Here is an 18,409-nt window from a genome sequence, read left to right on the forward strand (position 1 = left end):
ATCGTCATTATTACTCCAGGAACACCTAGAAGTCTTTCACATATCCTCTGTTGAACCTCATCATGCCATTTTTACATTTCCATTTTAAATACAATTCATCCGGGTGAATTTTAGTTGCAGGTTGTTAAGATTTTGCGAACCCATGTACATCTTTAAGTTAAGCTAAGCTAACATGCTACTGGTGCTAGCTTCATATTTACTGTATAAACAAGAGACTGGTATCAAACATCCCTGTCTTGTACTGTTGCTAACTATTGCTTTGTCTGCCGATAGTCCAGTTGTAGTTCAACAACCGTGCCGAAAAGAATCTCTATGTTTCTCTCCAATGTAAAACCGACCGTGAGACCTTCACTGACACATTCTTGTGCACAATTACACTCAGGTTCTTCGCCAAGCCAAGAAAACTAACAAGACAAGGCCAAAAGGCCATATTGTCTCCCTTTCCTTCCTTTTTACTCGCAGGCCTGAAGGAAAATAACTATGTTTAACAAACCATGAAAGTGTGCTGACAAGACCTGAGAGAGAGAGAGAAGGAACAGAAGGAAGGAAGGAACGGGAGTTTGAAAATTAAGACTTAATTTGAAGGATCCACGAAACGAGATGATCAGTACCTTTTTTTAAAACCATGACACGATCGCTGCAGGCGTGAGATGTCCAACCTGCCGATTATTTTTGTAGTTGTTGAGCAACTTAAAACTTCTTACTTGTCAGACGGTGACATTTCAGGTGAGATGTGTTTGTTTTGTTTATTTGAGAACCGCATGAAGATGACATCGCTGTCCCAGAATACATCTAAGAAAGTCTTTGATTTCATCCAGAGGTGGTGTTAGGAGGCTTCGGGCTAGAAGATAAGGGGACTGAACCTGTCACTTCACCGTTGTGTCATCGGAGAAGACAAAGAAAAGTCTGACTCGTCTTGTGTCTGAGCTATCTGCTATCTGTAAACTGGCATTTTCCTTCCTAATGTCAGATAAGTTGTATGTCACGGAAAAACATCACTTTGTTAGTTTAGTTGTCTTTTGTGATTTAGAGCAACTCTTGACTGTCGTGCCAAGACGATACGAAATCATGAACAATAGCCTGTAATCGATGTAAATCATAGTCACATTCTCACACTATAATTTATCACAATGCGAGAAAGGATAATATTTTCTGAGGAAAAGATGAACACAAGAACGGAGAGGAGCCGAGGATGTAGTTCAGTATATTTAAATCAGAAGCGTAGTATGTTCAGCTCATGGCACAATTCAAAACAGGTGTTTGTCTCTCCCCATTGACTACTGTACACATTTATTCTAAAATAAGGTCCCATAAGTGCCGTGACTTTAACTCTCCATTGAGGTCAGTTTGCAGAATAGAAAACCCTGTGCAGATTTGGGGATCTACAGCCCAGCAGGCTGTAGTGTCAATAATAAACACACTTAATAACAACACATAAAAAAACATGGAATGAAGGACTCGAGGAATTATGATGAAAGTAATCTGAGCAAGTCAACAATATCAGGCAGGCACAAAGCTCTGCCTCTGAAACATGAGCAGTGGGGTTTCAAACCCCACCGTAGGGCTGAATCAAGGTAGTATTCACACTTTTAAGTGTTTAAACTTCAACACCAGAAAGTTCAGACGATGAGGAAGCTCTGCAAGTTTGACTGAAAACTGAGAAAGATGTGACAGCAGTTGAAACTTCATTTGACATTGAACTATATATTCAGTCATTTTAATTGTACATAATATATGATTTTTGTTTTTTGTTTTGAGGCTTCCAGAGGTTTCTTCCAGTTTTTTCTCCGGCAAAAGGATATTTTGGAGGGAACTTTTTCCTCATTCTGACAGAGGGTCAGAGGATGTGATTTTGAGCTCTTAATACGTTGTTGACTTGTTGTGTAAAAGTTTAAAGGTCATTCATCAGGTCAGGAAGTTTCAATTAATGCAGTTAAAACGCTTATGGCGAGGAGCAAAATACACTTACAGTAAGTAAAGCTAGTTTGTATCTTTTTATCACATAGTACCTCTGTCACAGTAACCTTTGTCACAGTCACATTTTGAAAACACAGATACAACTTTGCTGTGTTTCCCACTGTGAGTCACACTCAGTTTAAAATGTGAGGAGATGGGAGTTGAAGATGTTTTGAAATGAAGTAATGTTTGAAGCACATCTCCATGACGTGCCAGTTATTCCCCATAACACTGCTGCCCTGCTCGGGACAGCTGGAGGACGACTGTGGCAGAAAGATAGCGGTGACTCTTCCCCCCTTCGTTACACATCGACGGGAGGTTTTACCGAGTCAGACAGCAGCAGACATTTCAGTTTGTGCTGCCCTGCTCGGCCTGTCAGGGACTTTTGAAGCAGCATAGCAATAAGAAATGAGAGGGGAGGGGATTATCTGTAGTGTTTGTCCTTCACTATCAGTCTCAGGTGCATTTAAATGGACAGTGATCCTCCCATTTATGTCCGCGGGCGAGATCAGACACGCTCACATGTACAAATTGTGCCCTTCACTTTCCCCCTTCTTTTCAATATCATGCCTTAGCTGAAGGGAATAATAGTCCCCGCAGTGTAGCACGCCGCTGCAGGCCTCCGTTCAGATAACATTATCACTCAGTATTTCAACTCGCGTGTTTTTGCATCATTTTTTTTTAAGGTGACGGTGAGATTAATGTCACCAGATCCATGACATTTAAGCACCGTATTTTTAAATTACTATTAAATGCCAATCATGACAATCACACGTGCCGATTCTGTGTTAAATCACATGTAGCCATCACCCTGAAATTAGGATTCAGGTGACATCGGGCAGAGCCGAGTCATTTGGGGAGGATGGTATTAAATCTTGCTTTGTCGGCCTGACACCTAGAGAGAGGTGAAACGGCTAAACCCCCATTAGTCATTTTCTGGTCGTGATTGCCTAAACTTTCCACAACCCAGAGATATATCCCCCTTCAATTAAAGATGTAATTAACTGTCTGGAAGCAAATACCGAAACAAATGTTAGCAGCAAACGAGACCTTTTTCCAAGTCAGTGCAGCCACCCGCTGAACAAATCAAAATACCGGCAGCAACTAACGATCGTTCCCATTTTCCATTATTTTCTCGATTAATTGATAAGTTGTTTGGTCCAAAAAATAAATTGTCAGAAAATGGTGAATAATGTCAGTGTCTCCTAAAGCCCAAGATGATGCCTCAAATGTCTTACTCTAACCCTAACCACAATACAAAGCTGTACAGTTTTCTGTCAGAGGAGTAAAGAAACCAATAAATACCAACGTTTAAAAAGCTGGAATAAGATAATTTTGACTTTTCCAATTTTCACTGGTTTGATTCCCGGGTCTGCATGTCAAAGTGAAAGGTGCCGACCAGCTCTCTGGGAGGAGCGAGTGGGGATGTTTTTCGTTTTTTTTTTTCCCTGGTGATCCATTTTCTGAGTCTGATAAATTGCTTTCTCTCCTGTGTTCATGACTTGAGAACTTGTGGGTCATTTATTTTTCCTCCATGGGAGTTTTCATTTCTCTGTCATCAATTGTGTGTCAACAGGTTATGTAACGTTTCTTTTGGCGATGAATGTGTTCTGATTGGTGCTAATCTGCCGTCAGTGTCGCAGGTGGAATACTGAGTTTTATTAGCAAGTCGGATGAAGCAATTACATTTTCAAATTCCCATTTACGTGCCCCTTTTCATGTTGCATCATACTGTACAGGAGAGACCTAAGAAATGGATATTCACTTTCCCTTCAGGGCTTCCGTAGTTCAATGACTAGTGAAGGTCAACCTGATGAACATGTGTGCTGGATTAGTCAGACAATTTAAAATAAAGAGCTTGAAACATCTTAAAATTGCGACTCCATTACTTTCATAATAATTCTCTTGTTTTAGTGATTGTTTTAAAGTAAACTTAAAGGGACGTGGCTCATTTAGCGAGATGAAATATTTGTGTTCTGTGTAGAATGAAACGTATTTGTATTTGTTTATCGCAGATCATCTGATGTAATGTGATGAGGTGAAATAACCATTTTGAGTCTAAATGTCCTGGATCTTAATATGTAACTTCCTACAACTGGAAGGTGCCGGAAAACACCTGAAAATGCTTGAACAGTGTTTCAATATGAAACATAAAACGTGTACCAAGCCGGATGTTAGACTTTGTAAATAAGTAAACAAGCAAGACAGAGAAAAAAACACATGACAACTGTGATTGTTTTAAATGTACAAAGTTGCACAGGTCTTTTTTTTTATCAGTATTTGAAAAATATTCAACAATGAAAGTTAAATCAAACAGTAAGAATAAGTAATAACAATAATTAATATCAGCAATAACTAGACTTAAAATCAGAACTGTTTAGTTTTTTTTTCTTCTTCTTCTTTTTTTTTTTTTTTTTACTGAAACACCTGAGGGAAGCAAATCAAAAGAGAACCCAGAAAAAAAAAAAATAACCACTGAAGTTTAGAAGAAAAAAAAAGAAGAAAAAAAAAAAGAAAGATCACAAACTAAAGTCAAGACAAGCTCATACAGGGGTCACTCGCTTCACATCTGTATGTACAACACATTCGCTCCACAACTGTGCAGGACAGCAGTGATGAAAAGAACAGTGGTGAAGGATGGAAACTCGTCTGCGCCGTCGGCTCTCCGTTGCAGCTTTTAACATCAGTGTCGGCAGCCGAATGGACTCACATGTAAAGGCAGGGTGAAGCAGAGAAAAGAAAAACTACAACAGAAAACAGGAAAACCCATTTGGAGCCGGCTAGCGAATGCGCTGTTTTGTTGTTGGTTTTTTTTTCTTTATGCGTGTATTTCAACCACAGCGCTGACAGCACTCCATTTGTAGCTTCTGATTTGAAAAAAGGCTGAGAGAGAGAGAGAGACTGAGAAAATCATTGTCCTGGTCACAAAACAACCCCAAGCGCACAGTGGAAACACAACCCAACATCATCAGTCTTTTAATAAATGGTCCCTGGATGGATAAGACACTGCCACCGTCCTGACACCACCTCCTCCTCCTCCTCCTCCTCCTCCTCCTCCTCACTGGAAAAAAAGTTTCATTCAAGCTTGTTTCGATAAGAAACATGACATCAACATTAGTTTCGGAGGCGGACTGGAGGAATCACATTTCATGTTTCTGTACATTAATCAAAATTCATTACAATTCGATTCCTTACAGCAAATTATTATTTTTTTTAACTTTCTTTCAAATCTCACCAAAAAACACATTACCGGTACTTGGAAAAGAGGGAAAATAGAAATGCAAAGAAACCTTTGGTCAAAGAGTGTACTCACAAAGGAAGAAATGCAATGACGAGATAGAAGGAAATCATTCATCACTTAAAGATCAACAAAACAACGAAATCAAAGAGCGAAACTCAAGTGGTTTTCTATACGTTTCTCTGTCTTTCTAACAATATGGCCCATGGTTCAACCCTCCTCCCATACATTTGGGTCTGCAAGTTATACTGGTTTCCTCACAGAGGAAAGAAGGAAAGAAAAAGGTGCTCTTTTCATGAAAGTCATGTTTGTCTTGATTGTCCACAAAAAAGAAGTGCCAGCAGGAATTTAGCCCCGGCGAAAAAGGATATACAATCACAGCGTAAAACGACAACATCCTTTACTGGAAAGGAATTGAGAGTCCATGACCCGCTCCTGAAAAGACTCTGAAACCTGCATTGAATTGGTGTTTGCGATATTTGTGTGACTCTGTTGTGTGCACATGAGCTGTGCAAATGTGTCTGTAACTGTCTCAGTTGTTGTCGGTGGTGTTCGGTCTTATTCGGTAACTGTCTTGTCCTGTGTTGCTTCGTCCTGCAGGCAGCTCTTGCGGATGATGGGCAGCGGATGGGCTTCCGTGTTGAAGACCCAGTCCTCCAGAGGGAGAAGGTCATCGTCAGAGAAGAGCAGGTACAGATACCTGAGCAGACAGGAAAAACATCCAGGAAGGTCAGAATCAAGGTTCACTGGTAGCTTTACTCCTGCTGTCTGTTCTAAACATTGGGTGCCGCAACATATTATTATTTTGACAGATCTTAGAATTCGCTTGAAACTTGTTTTTTTGGGGGGAAAAAAAATATTGAAGCTACAAAAAACAAAACAAAACAAAAAAAAACAGCAACAACATTACCAAAAAAGAATTAATCAGTACATCAAGACGTAATATGTTTAAATTGTTTAAGTTTATATTATCGTTCATCATAAAGATTTTTAATAAGTAATCAGTAATGTGGATTTAATGACAAAGTGGGGGAAGGAAAGTATTTGAGCAATTTCACAGAATTACATCATGCAGCCTTTAAAACCAAGAGGAGACCACACCAAGATCTAAGACAGTGTATATTCTCATATCACGAACAATCTGATATTGATGTAGCCAAAATCTGGTGTTAGAATCTTACTCAGGTCAGCAGTCATCAGATAACTTTTGAGGCCTGTGTTATCTAAATAGTTGGTGTTGCTCAATGATCCGAGAATGAGTGGAGGTGAAATTGAAGCATCTAACTGAACACCATCTGTGTTTTTGTCACAGTCTTCATGAAGAGTGTGATTGGAATCACCCCACAGAGTGTCCATGTCTCAGTCACACCATGAGTGTGCTTCATGGACAGAAGAGATTATATCCGGAGTTCTAGTATCAGAGCCTGTATTGCTGTCTGTATCTGTGATGGCTTACTCGCCGTTTGCCAGTTGCTCTGTTACCATGAGGTGACGTGGTGAGGAAATGTGACTTACTTGAGCGTCTCTGAGAGGAAGAAGCTCTGCTGCATGTTGTCATGACTGGCCGTCGTGGTGTAGACGTCCCGGATCCCGGAGAAGCCGGCCTCCACTCTGCAGTGCTGCTCCAGGGCCTGACGACAGACCAAAACATTTTATTTTCAGGGCAAAGTATGAAACTACTTCTTGCTCCGGTTTTATTGTACAAAATGAATGAATAACACCGCGATCACCTATTCATGTATGCTTACTCGTCTACTTAATGAGCTCTCGCAGAGAAAACTGTTACCTAGCTCTGATATTGTGCACGGAGAGAAAATCTTTTGATCAACAACACCGTGTCAACGCACACAGTAAGAAAGAGTAAATGACGGAGCATGTCGAGCCCTTCAGCCGGCTACACAATTGAGGCCCGAGCGATGCTGAATCTGACAAGGGCTAATGGAGAGTGGCTGAGCTAGCCAAGCGGATTAGCACATTATTACCCCTGCTACAAAGGCCTGGCTTATACGTGCTAATTAACAAAGACCCCGATGTGTTAATGCTTGATGTTCATGAAGAGAAGCGTTGTGCACTGCTCTCAACCTCTGTGACCGATAATTAAAGGCCCGTCAAACTCGTCAGCCTGATCTCTCCACTTCTGTGCGCACTAAATTAATACTAAATCTATCATGCCAGCCCTCTCCAGTTTACTACAGCTAATGTCCTGTCTATTGCCACATTAATAACGGTGTGCTCCCTGCATAACCTTCAACCACCTACTAGCGAGATTGCTTGATCTACAAGCTAATGTATAGTGCCACACAATATCAAGGAAGCGGGTCGAGGGTAATTGAGGGTGCTACAGGGGCTTGACACACTAGGTAAGTACAATTTATAAAAATCAGAGTGCAAGCCACGACGAACAGAGTATAGGGTACAAAATTATACGGCACAGTATCTCCCACTTTAATTACTCTTTGTGCCACACAGGCCTGGATATAAGACAATATTTTTAAGGTTTCTTTCATCTGAAAATATGCTGGTTGTCTTAATGTTGCTGAACCAGCTAGTCCCTCGAATGTGTTAGTCAGCTGGCTCCCGAAGTGTTTAACAAGCCTTCAGAAAGCTGCCGGAAATCAACAGCGTCACAGGACATTGTGACGGGTACAGTCTGAAAAATGATAACAGCCCGAGATAATCAGTCTGAGCGCTTCCAGACCAACCCCAACTGTTTCTTTGGAAAAAGACTTTGCTGAGATAGGAAACATTCCCCGAGATGCTATTGGCCGAAAGAGAAGACAGTCCTCATCTCTGTGTCATCTCTTGCGGTCAAGAATGATTTTCTCTGGCTGTCACCATTTTTCAGACTGTTTGAGCTCCTCATTATGATATTATGATACCACTAACTCTTGGCTGCTTGACAGATCATTCGTTCTTCACTGTTTCTGCAGTTAAAACGACAGGAGAGACTTTTGACTCGTTTCCACTCATCATGAATTTATGTCTGTCGGGAAATTAAAACACATCCAACTTCCAGTTAACCTACAGAATGTCACCTTTACCCCAGTACCAGGCCCAACAAAAACAAAAAGTAGGTATTCTTAATTTATTCATGAGTTCATCAATTCCTGGAAGACAATAAAAAAGCTGACGGCTCATCCAATTAAACACTTTCTCAAGTTCTCATGATGCCACTGGAGCACAAACAATCTATAACGTGCACAAGAACACAGAGATTACAATTTATTTCACTGATTTGGGTGAAATTGCATTTTATTTTATCCCTCCAATGTCCGCTGAGATTTTCCTAATTGACAGTGAGCTTTACTTGTTGCTAACTGTTAGCTTGGTTAGCCATGCAGCTAGCTGTCCTGTTAAGTTAGTCAGACCTGAGGTTCCAAGAGCCAAACCTGACAAGAAAACCACCACAGTTCTAGTCTTATCATGATACTGGAATTTCTAACTAAAAACAATGGCTAGAAAATGTACGATTTCTGGTGTCATTTTTGATCCGATTGTTGTCAGACAGAACAATAAAGTGCAGCTGGTAGATGTGTCTCAAGACTGCAGAGAATCAATATTCAAATACTACTTGGAACTGTTTCTCCTTTAGTCGAACTGTCCTCCACTTCCTCAGAGGCCATTTTTAGTCCCGGTCTGGGACTGCTGGTCTCACCTAGCTTCAGGTTTTAACAAGAAAAATGTAAATATGCAGAATCAACAACTCTCTATTAGCTGTTTTGTGGAAACTTCAGTCTGAATCTCCTGTAAGGGGCTTCCTGAGCGGTCACTTGACCCTAAGTGTTCCTGCGACATGCCTTTTCCCACGAGCTGTAGATGGTGTTGTTGTCTTGTATTTGGTTGGTTACAGTAAACATGAACACTGTCCTGTTGTATCTCACCTCAACGGCCTCCCAGCCCCACTCTCTGTATTTGGGGTCGTGGGTCAGTCTCCACATGTACATGTAGCTCTCGATGACTTCTGGTCTCAGGATGTAGTATCTGTCGCTCAGCCTGGTCGCCGTGGCTTCGCCCCCGCCGTCAAATCTGAACGCCTCAGGTCCCAGTTTGGTGGCTGACGGAGACAAAAATGGAGACGGAACATTAATGAAAATCAAACAATGATTTCCATTCTGTTCCTACAGACACGAAGACAAATCTGCAGTCCAGTTCAAAATCCTCTTCAAAGCACTGAACAGTTTTTCTTCCTGTATTTGCAAGTGAGCAAACACAACATCAAGGTGAAGAGAAGAAATTCAATTACTGTTAGGTTTTGAAAGAAAAAGGCTTGAGGCACATGTTAAACAATTAAGACCTTTCCCAGCTGTCCAGATGGTCTGTCGGTTTCTTCTTCTTCTCTGTCTCTTTATTTTACCTCAATTATATTTCAGCCACAATTTGAGACTACATCACAAAGAGATTCTATTCATGATACAGCACAAAGGAATCTTTTCCTGCCAAGTTCAGGACAGGAGCATTGGCTTAGCAACACCTTACATTTAGAAAAAAAAAATCTGTATTGTGTCGTGCAAGACAATGCTGAAATTCCATTTCTACCTACTGTGCTCGATTTGCTTAGACATTTTCTTTTTTTTTTTCTCTGGCTTATCATCTGTCATTTTGGCCGACCACTGGGAGGCCGCTCGGAAAATTGGACTGCGTTGGGTGGAAGCCGGTTCTTTGAGGCCAGCGAGGGGATTTGGATGAAGCTGCATCTGATTCAACCAGACAATCATCTTGAAATAAGATGCCAGTGTGGCAGACAGCGGGGGCCACCTGGTCAGCTCGTCCATTACAGTGTTGATGTGTGAGGCAGAAAGAGAAGAAGGGACAGGAAAGCAGGAGACTATTTACTATTTACTGAACACACATATCACTGCATGAAGTGCTAATGACTGGAAGAAAAAGGTGACCATCGCGTATTGTATTGTGGCTGAAACACAATCGAGACAGGATCATACAGTACTCTAAAAACACAAATGTGTCTCCATTTGGGAAGAGAAGCAACAAATAAGGAAACAATCACAGGAACAGGGAAAGAAGAAGGAAAGGTTATATTTTCATAAAAATTTGCTCAGGTGTTTTATCCTCGGTTGATTTGTACTTGAGACCCATTTTTTTGGTAACAAAACAAAAGATTTATTTTTATCATCATTCACCAAAACACATAACATGTATCTGTGAGGTCTAACAAACATGTTGAATGCATTTCCTTCCTCTAAAATAAACTATTATGCAAATGCTTTTATGAAATATTTTAAATCCTGCACATCCATTTTTACTTACATGGACGCTACAACTTCTTCTCAGCCTATGCCCAAAAACTCCACAGGGTAACTGTGGCGTTGATCCATTCAGAACCGAGCCAGCACAAGGACAGAACCGTGCCACACCTGTCGCTCCACAGTTTCTCCTCTCCAACCAAAGTATATTTCTGATCCCAAAACCACTTCTGGGCTCTCTCCACTCTCAATTTTCTGCTTCTTGGCTGCCGCTTTGGCACTAAATAATTCTCTGGGCTGATGATGCTTGTGATGGGAGAGCAAACGCAGGTTCAACAGAGAACAACTGCTCATCAGATGAACAGCACGCCAGAGTCAGACGCACATTTCTTCTACCCACTTCTACACCAAAGAATATGTTCGGTCTAAACTTTGTTATCTTTCTAACTGACCTGTGCTTATTATCACTAATTATGCCTGAGTGCATGCGAGATGTAGAGAAAATTAGATAGAAGATGTATTTAATAAGGACTCTGAAATCCTCAGACAGACATTTAATTAGCTGCGAGGTTGAAATGCAAATTTCCGAGAAGCTGCAAAGCGAAGACCTGCGAGAAGCTCACAGGTCGAGACGCTTTGCAGGATGATACAGAATATTACTGAAACTTTTAATAACGGCACATTTTGACACCAGGGCTGCGAAATTTCATACCAAGTTTGAATTAATTGGAACGAACACAACTGAAGTCGCGGTTCCGAGGTGTTTGGACTGGTAGACTTGCTCTAATAGATGCATCCTGTCGAGACTGAGCGTTGTTATTGAGCTGTTATGAAACGTAACATTTAGGGAAACAACTCTGCCCACGTTTTTTTTTTTTGGTTCTTGCGTCAGCAGACGGATATATTTCACCAGTCAAACAGTGATGTTAGCAGGTCGACTTTCTATCTTCTCCCTTTCTTTTAGCAACAAAACGAAACGATACTTGCTGTCTCCCATTTACAATCATAGAAATGCACAAAAGCCACACGCTGAAAGTCTCATACAACTTTACCCCCCCAACTTTAAGATTCCAATTTTCCAGCATCAGTGTGTGGCTGCAATGACGGCAGAGATCCAGAGCAGCAGCAGCAGAAGGAGAGTTCTCATGTTATCAGTGTTCAGACATAGCAGTCACTTTACACACATGCAAGAGCAAATCTCACATTCTCTCTCTCTCTCTCTCCTGAAGACAGCTAATCTGAGAGCCGCTGAGCACAATCCATTCCCTTTAATGAGTGAAGAGAAAACCTGGTGGATGACTGTGAAAGAGAGAGAAAAGGCAGAGAAGCCTTTCAGGGCCCCGCAAGATCAAAAGTATTCCAAGCACATCAAGAAACCTGTTATGTGATGAGTCACATTAGCTTACTGGAGAAGCGAAGGCGAAGGAACACTTGGAGGATGAATCCGTGCAGCCCACCCAACAGTGGAGGGGGGGCAAGAGAGAGAGAGAAAAAAAAGCTTGAAATTAGCAGAGGAGATTATTGTCAGGGCCAAGACAGATACCGGGGAAGAGAAGAGATCAAACGGAGGTCTTTCCAGAAAAATGTGGGATTGTTGCTGGCAACCATTCCTCTCGTTTTTTTCCTCCTCCTTTTCTCCTGGGTACATCCTCTTTCAAAGAGTGTAATCATATCAGAACTCTTCTCCTCTCCCCGTTTGCCTTCGAGCTTTAACACAATGTTTACTCTTCCAAATTTTACCTCAGTTTTCTCTCCTTTTCTTGTCACTTCTTTCTCCAGAGTTGCGTCAAAATGCGATTATATGTATCGAACACACTCAGCGCCTCCATGTGTGCCGCCCGCGACCACGAGAATAATCGAGAACTTGAATTCACAGCTGCTACTTACGAGGCTCGTCGTCTCTCTGTCGAGGTGTAGCCACCAAGAACGATTCTCCTTCTAAAGCAGTGCAAATTAAAATGCCGGAGGCCCTTTTAATTTTCAATATCACTCTCCCAGACTCTCAATTTCCTTACTCTGAATGCCACTATAACCTTTTCTTAACACGACAGACCAAGTGTACCACAACAGCGATGAACCATAACACTAACTCTTTCTAGGTCTTAAAACAGGCTGACTGTAGCTCAGGAGCTTTTCCTTCAACAAGATGCTGAACTCCAAATTGATCCCGATGGCTTTTCTACCTGTGTGTGAATGCTGTAGATAAAAGCTGTATTGCCTCATCAGTGTGTGAATGTGCATGTGAATAGGCGAATGTGTTGTAAAGCACTTTGAGTAGCTGGTAGACATTTACCATGTGGTTTGGATTTAAAGATTAGCTCATCAGATTTTCTATGATGGCAAGAAAGATGAGAAAAGATGAGTCAAGTGTTATATTTGTTTAAAGCTTTGCGCTTAGATTGCATTATTAACTTATATGATTTGGTGTGAACTTTCTCTTTCTCTCTCTTTCTGACATGCTTTGCATGTGGATATGCACTGCCCACCTGACGGTGGTAAGAAAGACGTTGTACAATCCCCATTCCCAAAAATGTTGACACATCCTGTTTACTCCAGTTGGTTGCCAAGCTACAGAAAATGACTATGAGTGAGGCAGCTAAATGTTACATCATCTGCAAAACATGGTAAGCAAGTGTTTTTGTCAAAAGTGGCTGATGACGAAAACACACTAAAAAGGTGGTTTTAAGTGATACCTGCACACTCAGGGCCTGACCCTGTCAAAGATGCTCCTGTTGATTCACTCATGATACTATCACCTGTAACTATTGAACCTGTTTACCTGTGAAATGTTCCAAACAGGTGATTATGAGCATTCATCAAATTATCCAGTCTTGTGTTGGCCCTGTCACAACTTGTTTCAAACATGATACTGGCATCAGGATAAGCATATAATTACAAAATATCAATACAATTGGGGAAACATTAAATATCTGATAAAAAAATTCAGTCTTCCTCTGCAACCCCTTCTCCCAGATTATCTTTTCGTTTGACATGGTCCATTTATATCTGAACCAAAACAGGAAGGATCAGTCTCTAAGCCGCTGCACTTCTGCCCAACGTCGAGCCTCTTGAACGCAGCCTCTCTAAGCGAAGCGTCTCTGCACACTCTTCAGCATCGCTGCCATTTTCCACTCACCTGAGCGAGTGTAGCTCTCGTGGCATGTGTGTGTGATCTCTGCAGCCAGGTCCAGGTAGTGTTGCCTCTTCTCCGGCACGCCATCATCAGCACCAATGCCGATCATGCCCCCAGAGAAGCAGGCCAGGTGGCCCATCTTGTGATCCAGGATCCCTCCCCTCCACTCAGCCATGTAGGTCAGACCCCCAGGTGACTTCTGTACCAGGTTGGCTTCTATCGCCTGCAGGGAAACACACGGTCAGGAATATTTAAATCTGGTAAAAGTGCTGTGTATTAATTATTGACATACTTTGCCACATAACATTGATGCCTTGGTTGACTCTCCATCTTTCTGGATTAGGTTAAGGTTAGGGTTGAATCACCAGCTTCCCAGCAGGGGTATCAATAAACCGTGTTCTCTATAACAGCTCTTATGTGTGGGCAAACGTACCCGTCCAACATTGCTGCTACACTGTAAATGTCTGTACTTAGATACTTAATTATGTAGGTTGTTATATAACAGGAAGGAAAACCTCGGAGAGATTCTGTCTGTGAAAGTGAAGGTCCAGCACAAACGCTTTAATAAATGATCAAAACAATAAAAGATGGAGGTAACAGAGCAAAGGAAAAGGGAGGTGTCTCCCTTCTACTTCTACTTTTTCAGACAATTCTGCAAACTTAGGTTTTTTTGTGCATCTCTGCCTCTCTGCAGCTGCGTCTCTTGTCAGCGTTTATGTTTTATAAGACAGAATACAGAAGGACATCTCATGAGATTGTTTCCAAATGACTCATCACTCTCTCTCTTTTTTACAGATTTCCCCATCTCCCTCTCCTCGCCTGGCTTGCTGCTCTGTCTGCATCGGAATTCAGGTTCGTGACACTGAGCAGCAGCGGCAGCGACGCCCCCCGTAGTGTTGATAATTAAAAGCGTAAACTCCGTCTTGAATCTCAAGTCCAGACATTCATTAATTTCTTTTTTTTTTTTTTTTTTTTTTTTTTAAGTATTTTTTTGGCCTTTCTGGCTTTATTTGACAGTACAGCTGAAGAGATAGACAGGAAACAGGGTAAGAGACGGGGAGTGACACGCAGCAAAGGGACCCGGGCCGGGAGTCGAACCCGGGTCCGCTGCAGAGCCTCGGCACATGGGTCGCGCGCGCTACCGACTGCGCTATGCGGCGCCCCGACATTCATTAATTTCTGTCTTTTTTTAACAGCTCTTCCAAGATGAGGCCTAGAAAAGGAACGACGAGGAAATGAGGACATCACGCCAGCACTCCTACAACCGTTGTACAATGTACGCGAAGCCTTTCATGCTAAATAAGATTTGATAAAGATGCAACCTGCTGCAACCGGGGACAAAACAAAGTAATGTGTATGATATGAAAGCTTATAAATACAGCTCAGGAATTCTTGAGGGCTGAGACGGATGATTTTCCCCACTAATTAGCTGTTGTTAGCCGTAATCATGGCATAGGATAATTGGAAAATGTTCTTTCATTCATCACCGTTTTAATTAGTGATCTACTTTTATTTGAATGCCGAAGATAATGAGTCGTGTCGCGGCTTCACCTTAGATCTCTGTGGAAACATACAGTCTATAACTTAATCTGATGGTATGGGGGCACTTCGCCATTTAAATAAGTCACAGGGGAGACGAACAGTCTGTAATTAGTAGTTATGCCTCTGGCTTGACCCCTCTGATGAGAACTGAAGAACCCTCTATGGCAATCTGGAGTTATTGTCTGCAATTCCGTGGTTGCAGCCAGAGGAAATGTGCTCTGCTCTGACATTATCTCCGTTAAAGGGGAAAACAGACGACTTCAGGGTGATTTTTATGCATGTGTGTTCCGAGCAGAGAGGTTCCTGTGCACAGAAAGTACTTCACATTACATTATGCAGTGCCAGGAGACTTCACTTTATGATGTTATCTTCCTTTCTTCCTCCTGCAGCCCGCCCCCTCTGTCACAAATATACTGCTCTATATAATCATTGTACAGTTTGGTGCTCTGGATAAGAGAAACCCATTATAGCGCTACATCCACTTCTGAATAAGAGCTACTGAATCGTTAATAGAAGAGAGAAACATCCATGTGTTAGAGCTGCGACTAACTGTTATTATTTTCACTGTTGATTGCAGCCATCATTTATTATCTTTATCATCAAAAATATTCAGTTAACTGTCAGAAAAAACAGACAATATTCACTTATCAAAATACTAATAACTATTTTTTAATTTTGATGTGATTCCTACTGGGTTGTTTCAGTTACATCTTAGCTTGGATATGAAAGAGATTCTGAGAGAACTGATGCTTGTAATTGTACAAGGAGCCCTCTAACAGTGTGCATCATTAACACGTGTAAGTTTACAATGAGCAATGACTCCAATGGATGGAGTTTCTGTTTTAAATCTGCCTGTGGAGAAGTTAATGGGATACTATGAGTTTTAGCATGCTGTAGTCAAACAACAGGAAAGTAATGACAGATGCAGACCTATGCATTTCAACTAAAGGAAAATGCAAATAAATAATTAAGTAGCTCTCCTATTTTAAATAACCTTTAAAGCACTTGAATATTGATTTCAAGGGGTACCTGAATGCACCATGGAGTGGCCTCAACATAAACATTTACTCGACAGTGTGGCAGCAAGCCTTTTAACATTTACTCACTAAATGGGCAGTCTACCTCCATTTGGCAGGTGTTCAGGTATTAAGATTGATTTGTAATAGAAAGTGATTTCTATTTTAAACCCAGCCGTAAATATTAAGTTTGACATTACTTTAAATGTTCTAACACAGCACAGGTCTAAAATGTAACATAAACATTACATGAGCAACAGATTCAATCCATGTCGTTTTATTTTTCCCCTCTGTATGTGCCTAAAATCACCACAGTGATCAGACTGTCTACAGTTCCAATTTTCACCTGGCATACCTGTTTCATACCGCAGGTGAGCAAACAGGAATTAGGCAAGTTCACAACTTCTACACTTGGGCTCAGTCGAGAGCAGAATTCACCTTCTAATTGCATGATGAGATAAAATTAACAAGGAATTGTATTTGAAGATTCACTGTGAGAGAAGTGGAAGATCATCATTCCTCGAATCCTTCTGTCAAGCTCAGAATGGTCGTTAATAAAAGCTTCAACTGTAACTATTAATTTTTAAAATTCTGCCAGCGTGAGGACAGAAAAAAAACTCTTCTATTATTCCTTGTTATCTAAATTCAAAGCTCCCTCTGCCAAAATATCACCTGATCATCGTGACTCTTGCCATGAAAGCCGTGAGAAAAATAATGCAACTGACACCTACGTCTTAATAACACAGTCACAATCACTCGTGAAGCACCGTACCTGTTGTCTGTCCTCTTGTTGTTTTGTGTTGAACTGTTTGCTCGTCTTTTATTTGTCTTGGGTGTAAAACACTTTGTTTGATCAAAGCCATGTATGCCAATTGCTGTAATTACAATTGCTTTATCTAACAGAGAGGACCTGAAGAGAAATGGCAGACTGTGGCGTCCGTACCTCCAGAGCGCTGTAGTACATCTTCTTTGCATCTCCGTCCGTCTTGTCCGACATCAGGAAAGATTTGATCAGATACTCATAGAAACTGTCCCCGAGGCCACCGATGGAAACGTGATCTAAGGCGGAGAGCAAGGAGGGAAACATTCAGCAGGGTCAGAGACACACACACACACACACACACACACACACACACACACACACACACACACTCTCTCTCTGTAGGTCTTCTTAAGCCTTCTACCTGGTTCACATGTAAACTTTATCTTTTTGTAAATGACCTCGCTTTTCTTCTCCCTTAAATAGACAATATAACATCCATTACGTCAATTAACAAGCTAGGATACTCAGATATTATTTTGAACATATAACTAAGTTCACATTAAAAAATAATACGTGACATACACTGATAAGACACAATTAGGCCATGAACACTGGTGTCTGCATCAGTGTTTCCAAAAATCTCTGTTTCTCCCCGTCCTCACGCACTGACGACAGAGTTTGTGAATAAATTCATCCCAGAGGGAGTTTTTGAAAAGGTCAGCTGTTCGGTGACCTAGAACACAAGGTCTAAACATGTGGGAAAAAAAAGCTTGTTATGAACAAATATACTAATTTGATGCTGTTAGGAGTGTGACAGAGGATCGTCTGAGCAGGCGGCTGCCGGGTCTTTTTTTGTTAAGTTTCAGTCGTTAGCATCAGACCTGCAGCAAACACTGCACACATTTTAATTTTTCATCATTTTATTCTTGTTCTTGGTTTGTTTAATTTGTATTTGCCACTACATCACCTTTGCCTTGGCTTTCTGAATCTTGAACTGCTGTAACAAGTGACTTTTGAGACATAACTTAAATCAACTTAAAATAAATTAGAAGTTTCAGTTGGTTTTGCAGCTTACCCGAGCGTAGACACTAAAGTTTAATGACTTGTATCATCGAGATTATTATTATTATTATAATTGTTATTACATGAAGCACTGAAAAAAAAGAGATAATATGTAATAACTTTAGACCACATCATCCCTTCTGGTGTTCTATCAGACTTTTCTTTGGCTGATACGATTGTGAAATTGTTGTATTCAAAGGTCTAAAAAAAGTCTTAATTTTAACATGAAGACTGCAGAGATGTTGTTCCAGTCATAAATCAAGTCCAACAGGCCGCTGTATCTGAATCACAGCATGTTGTGATCAAACATTCAGAATATAACTCCACTCCCACTGCATTGTCTAAACTGTGTTATTCTCCCTCGGCTTCCTCTGGGCAGTTCGTGGCGTGCATGCTCCTGTACTGTGAACCCACACACTCTCCGTTTAGTGAGGTTAAAACCTAAATTATGTAACGCACTTCAGGCTTGTGTGAGTGTAAATTGAAACAAGTGGCTGT

At 41.2% G+C, this 18,409-nt stretch overlaps 1 protein-coding gene and 1 long non-coding RNA gene across 20 annotated transcripts in view; one reads left to right on the forward strand and one right to left on the reverse strand.

The window, feature by feature from the left end:
• Nucleotides 1-18,409, forward strand: part of LOC119005997 — a 131,509-nt gene that overhangs the window by 99,385 nt on the left and 13,715 nt on the right. For 7 of the 8 annotated variants that reach the window (XR_005070639.1, XR_005070638.1, XR_005070643.1 and 4 more), the window contains 4 exons: nucleotides 5,795-5,884; nucleotides 14,324-14,380; nucleotides 14,725-14,804; nucleotides 16,990-17,181. This is a non-coding gene — a long non-coding RNA (uncharacterized LOC119005997). Of the gene's footprint in view, nucleotides 1-5,794; nucleotides 5,924-14,323; nucleotides 14,381-14,724; nucleotides 14,805-16,989; nucleotides 17,182-18,409 lie in introns of all 8 variants that reach the window. The other variant, XR_005070641.1, reaches the window with a different exon arrangement.
• Nucleotides 4,190-18,409, reverse strand: part of LOC119005994 (mannosyl-oligosaccharide 1,2-alpha-mannosidase IC) — a 209,432-nt gene continuing 195,212 nt past the window's right edge. For 11 of the 12 annotated variants that reach the window (XM_037074254.1, XM_037074250.1, XM_037074259.1 and 8 more), the window contains 5 exons: nucleotides 17,030-17,145; nucleotides 13,532-13,751; nucleotides 9,076-9,248; nucleotides 6,710-6,825; nucleotides 4,190-5,894 (listed from right to left, as the gene is read on the reverse strand). In XM_037074254.1, the coding sequence (XP_036930149.1) occupies nucleotides 5,753-5,894; nucleotides 6,710-6,825; nucleotides 9,076-9,248; nucleotides 13,532-13,751; nucleotides 17,030-17,145 (767 nt within the window). In that variant the 3' untranslated portion in view covers nucleotides 4,190-5,752. The remainder of the gene's footprint in view (nucleotides 5,895-6,709; nucleotides 6,826-9,075; nucleotides 9,249-13,531; nucleotides 13,752-17,029; nucleotides 17,146-18,409) is intronic. The other variant, XM_037074256.1, reaches the window with a different exon arrangement.

The sequence above is a fragment of the Acanthopagrus latus genome, chromosome 17 (genome assembly GCF_904848185.1).
Source record: "Acanthopagrus latus isolate v.2019 chromosome 17, fAcaLat1.1, whole genome shotgun sequence".
Classification (NCBI taxonomy): Eukaryota; Metazoa; Chordata; class Actinopteri; order Spariformes; family Sparidae; genus Acanthopagrus; species Acanthopagrus latus.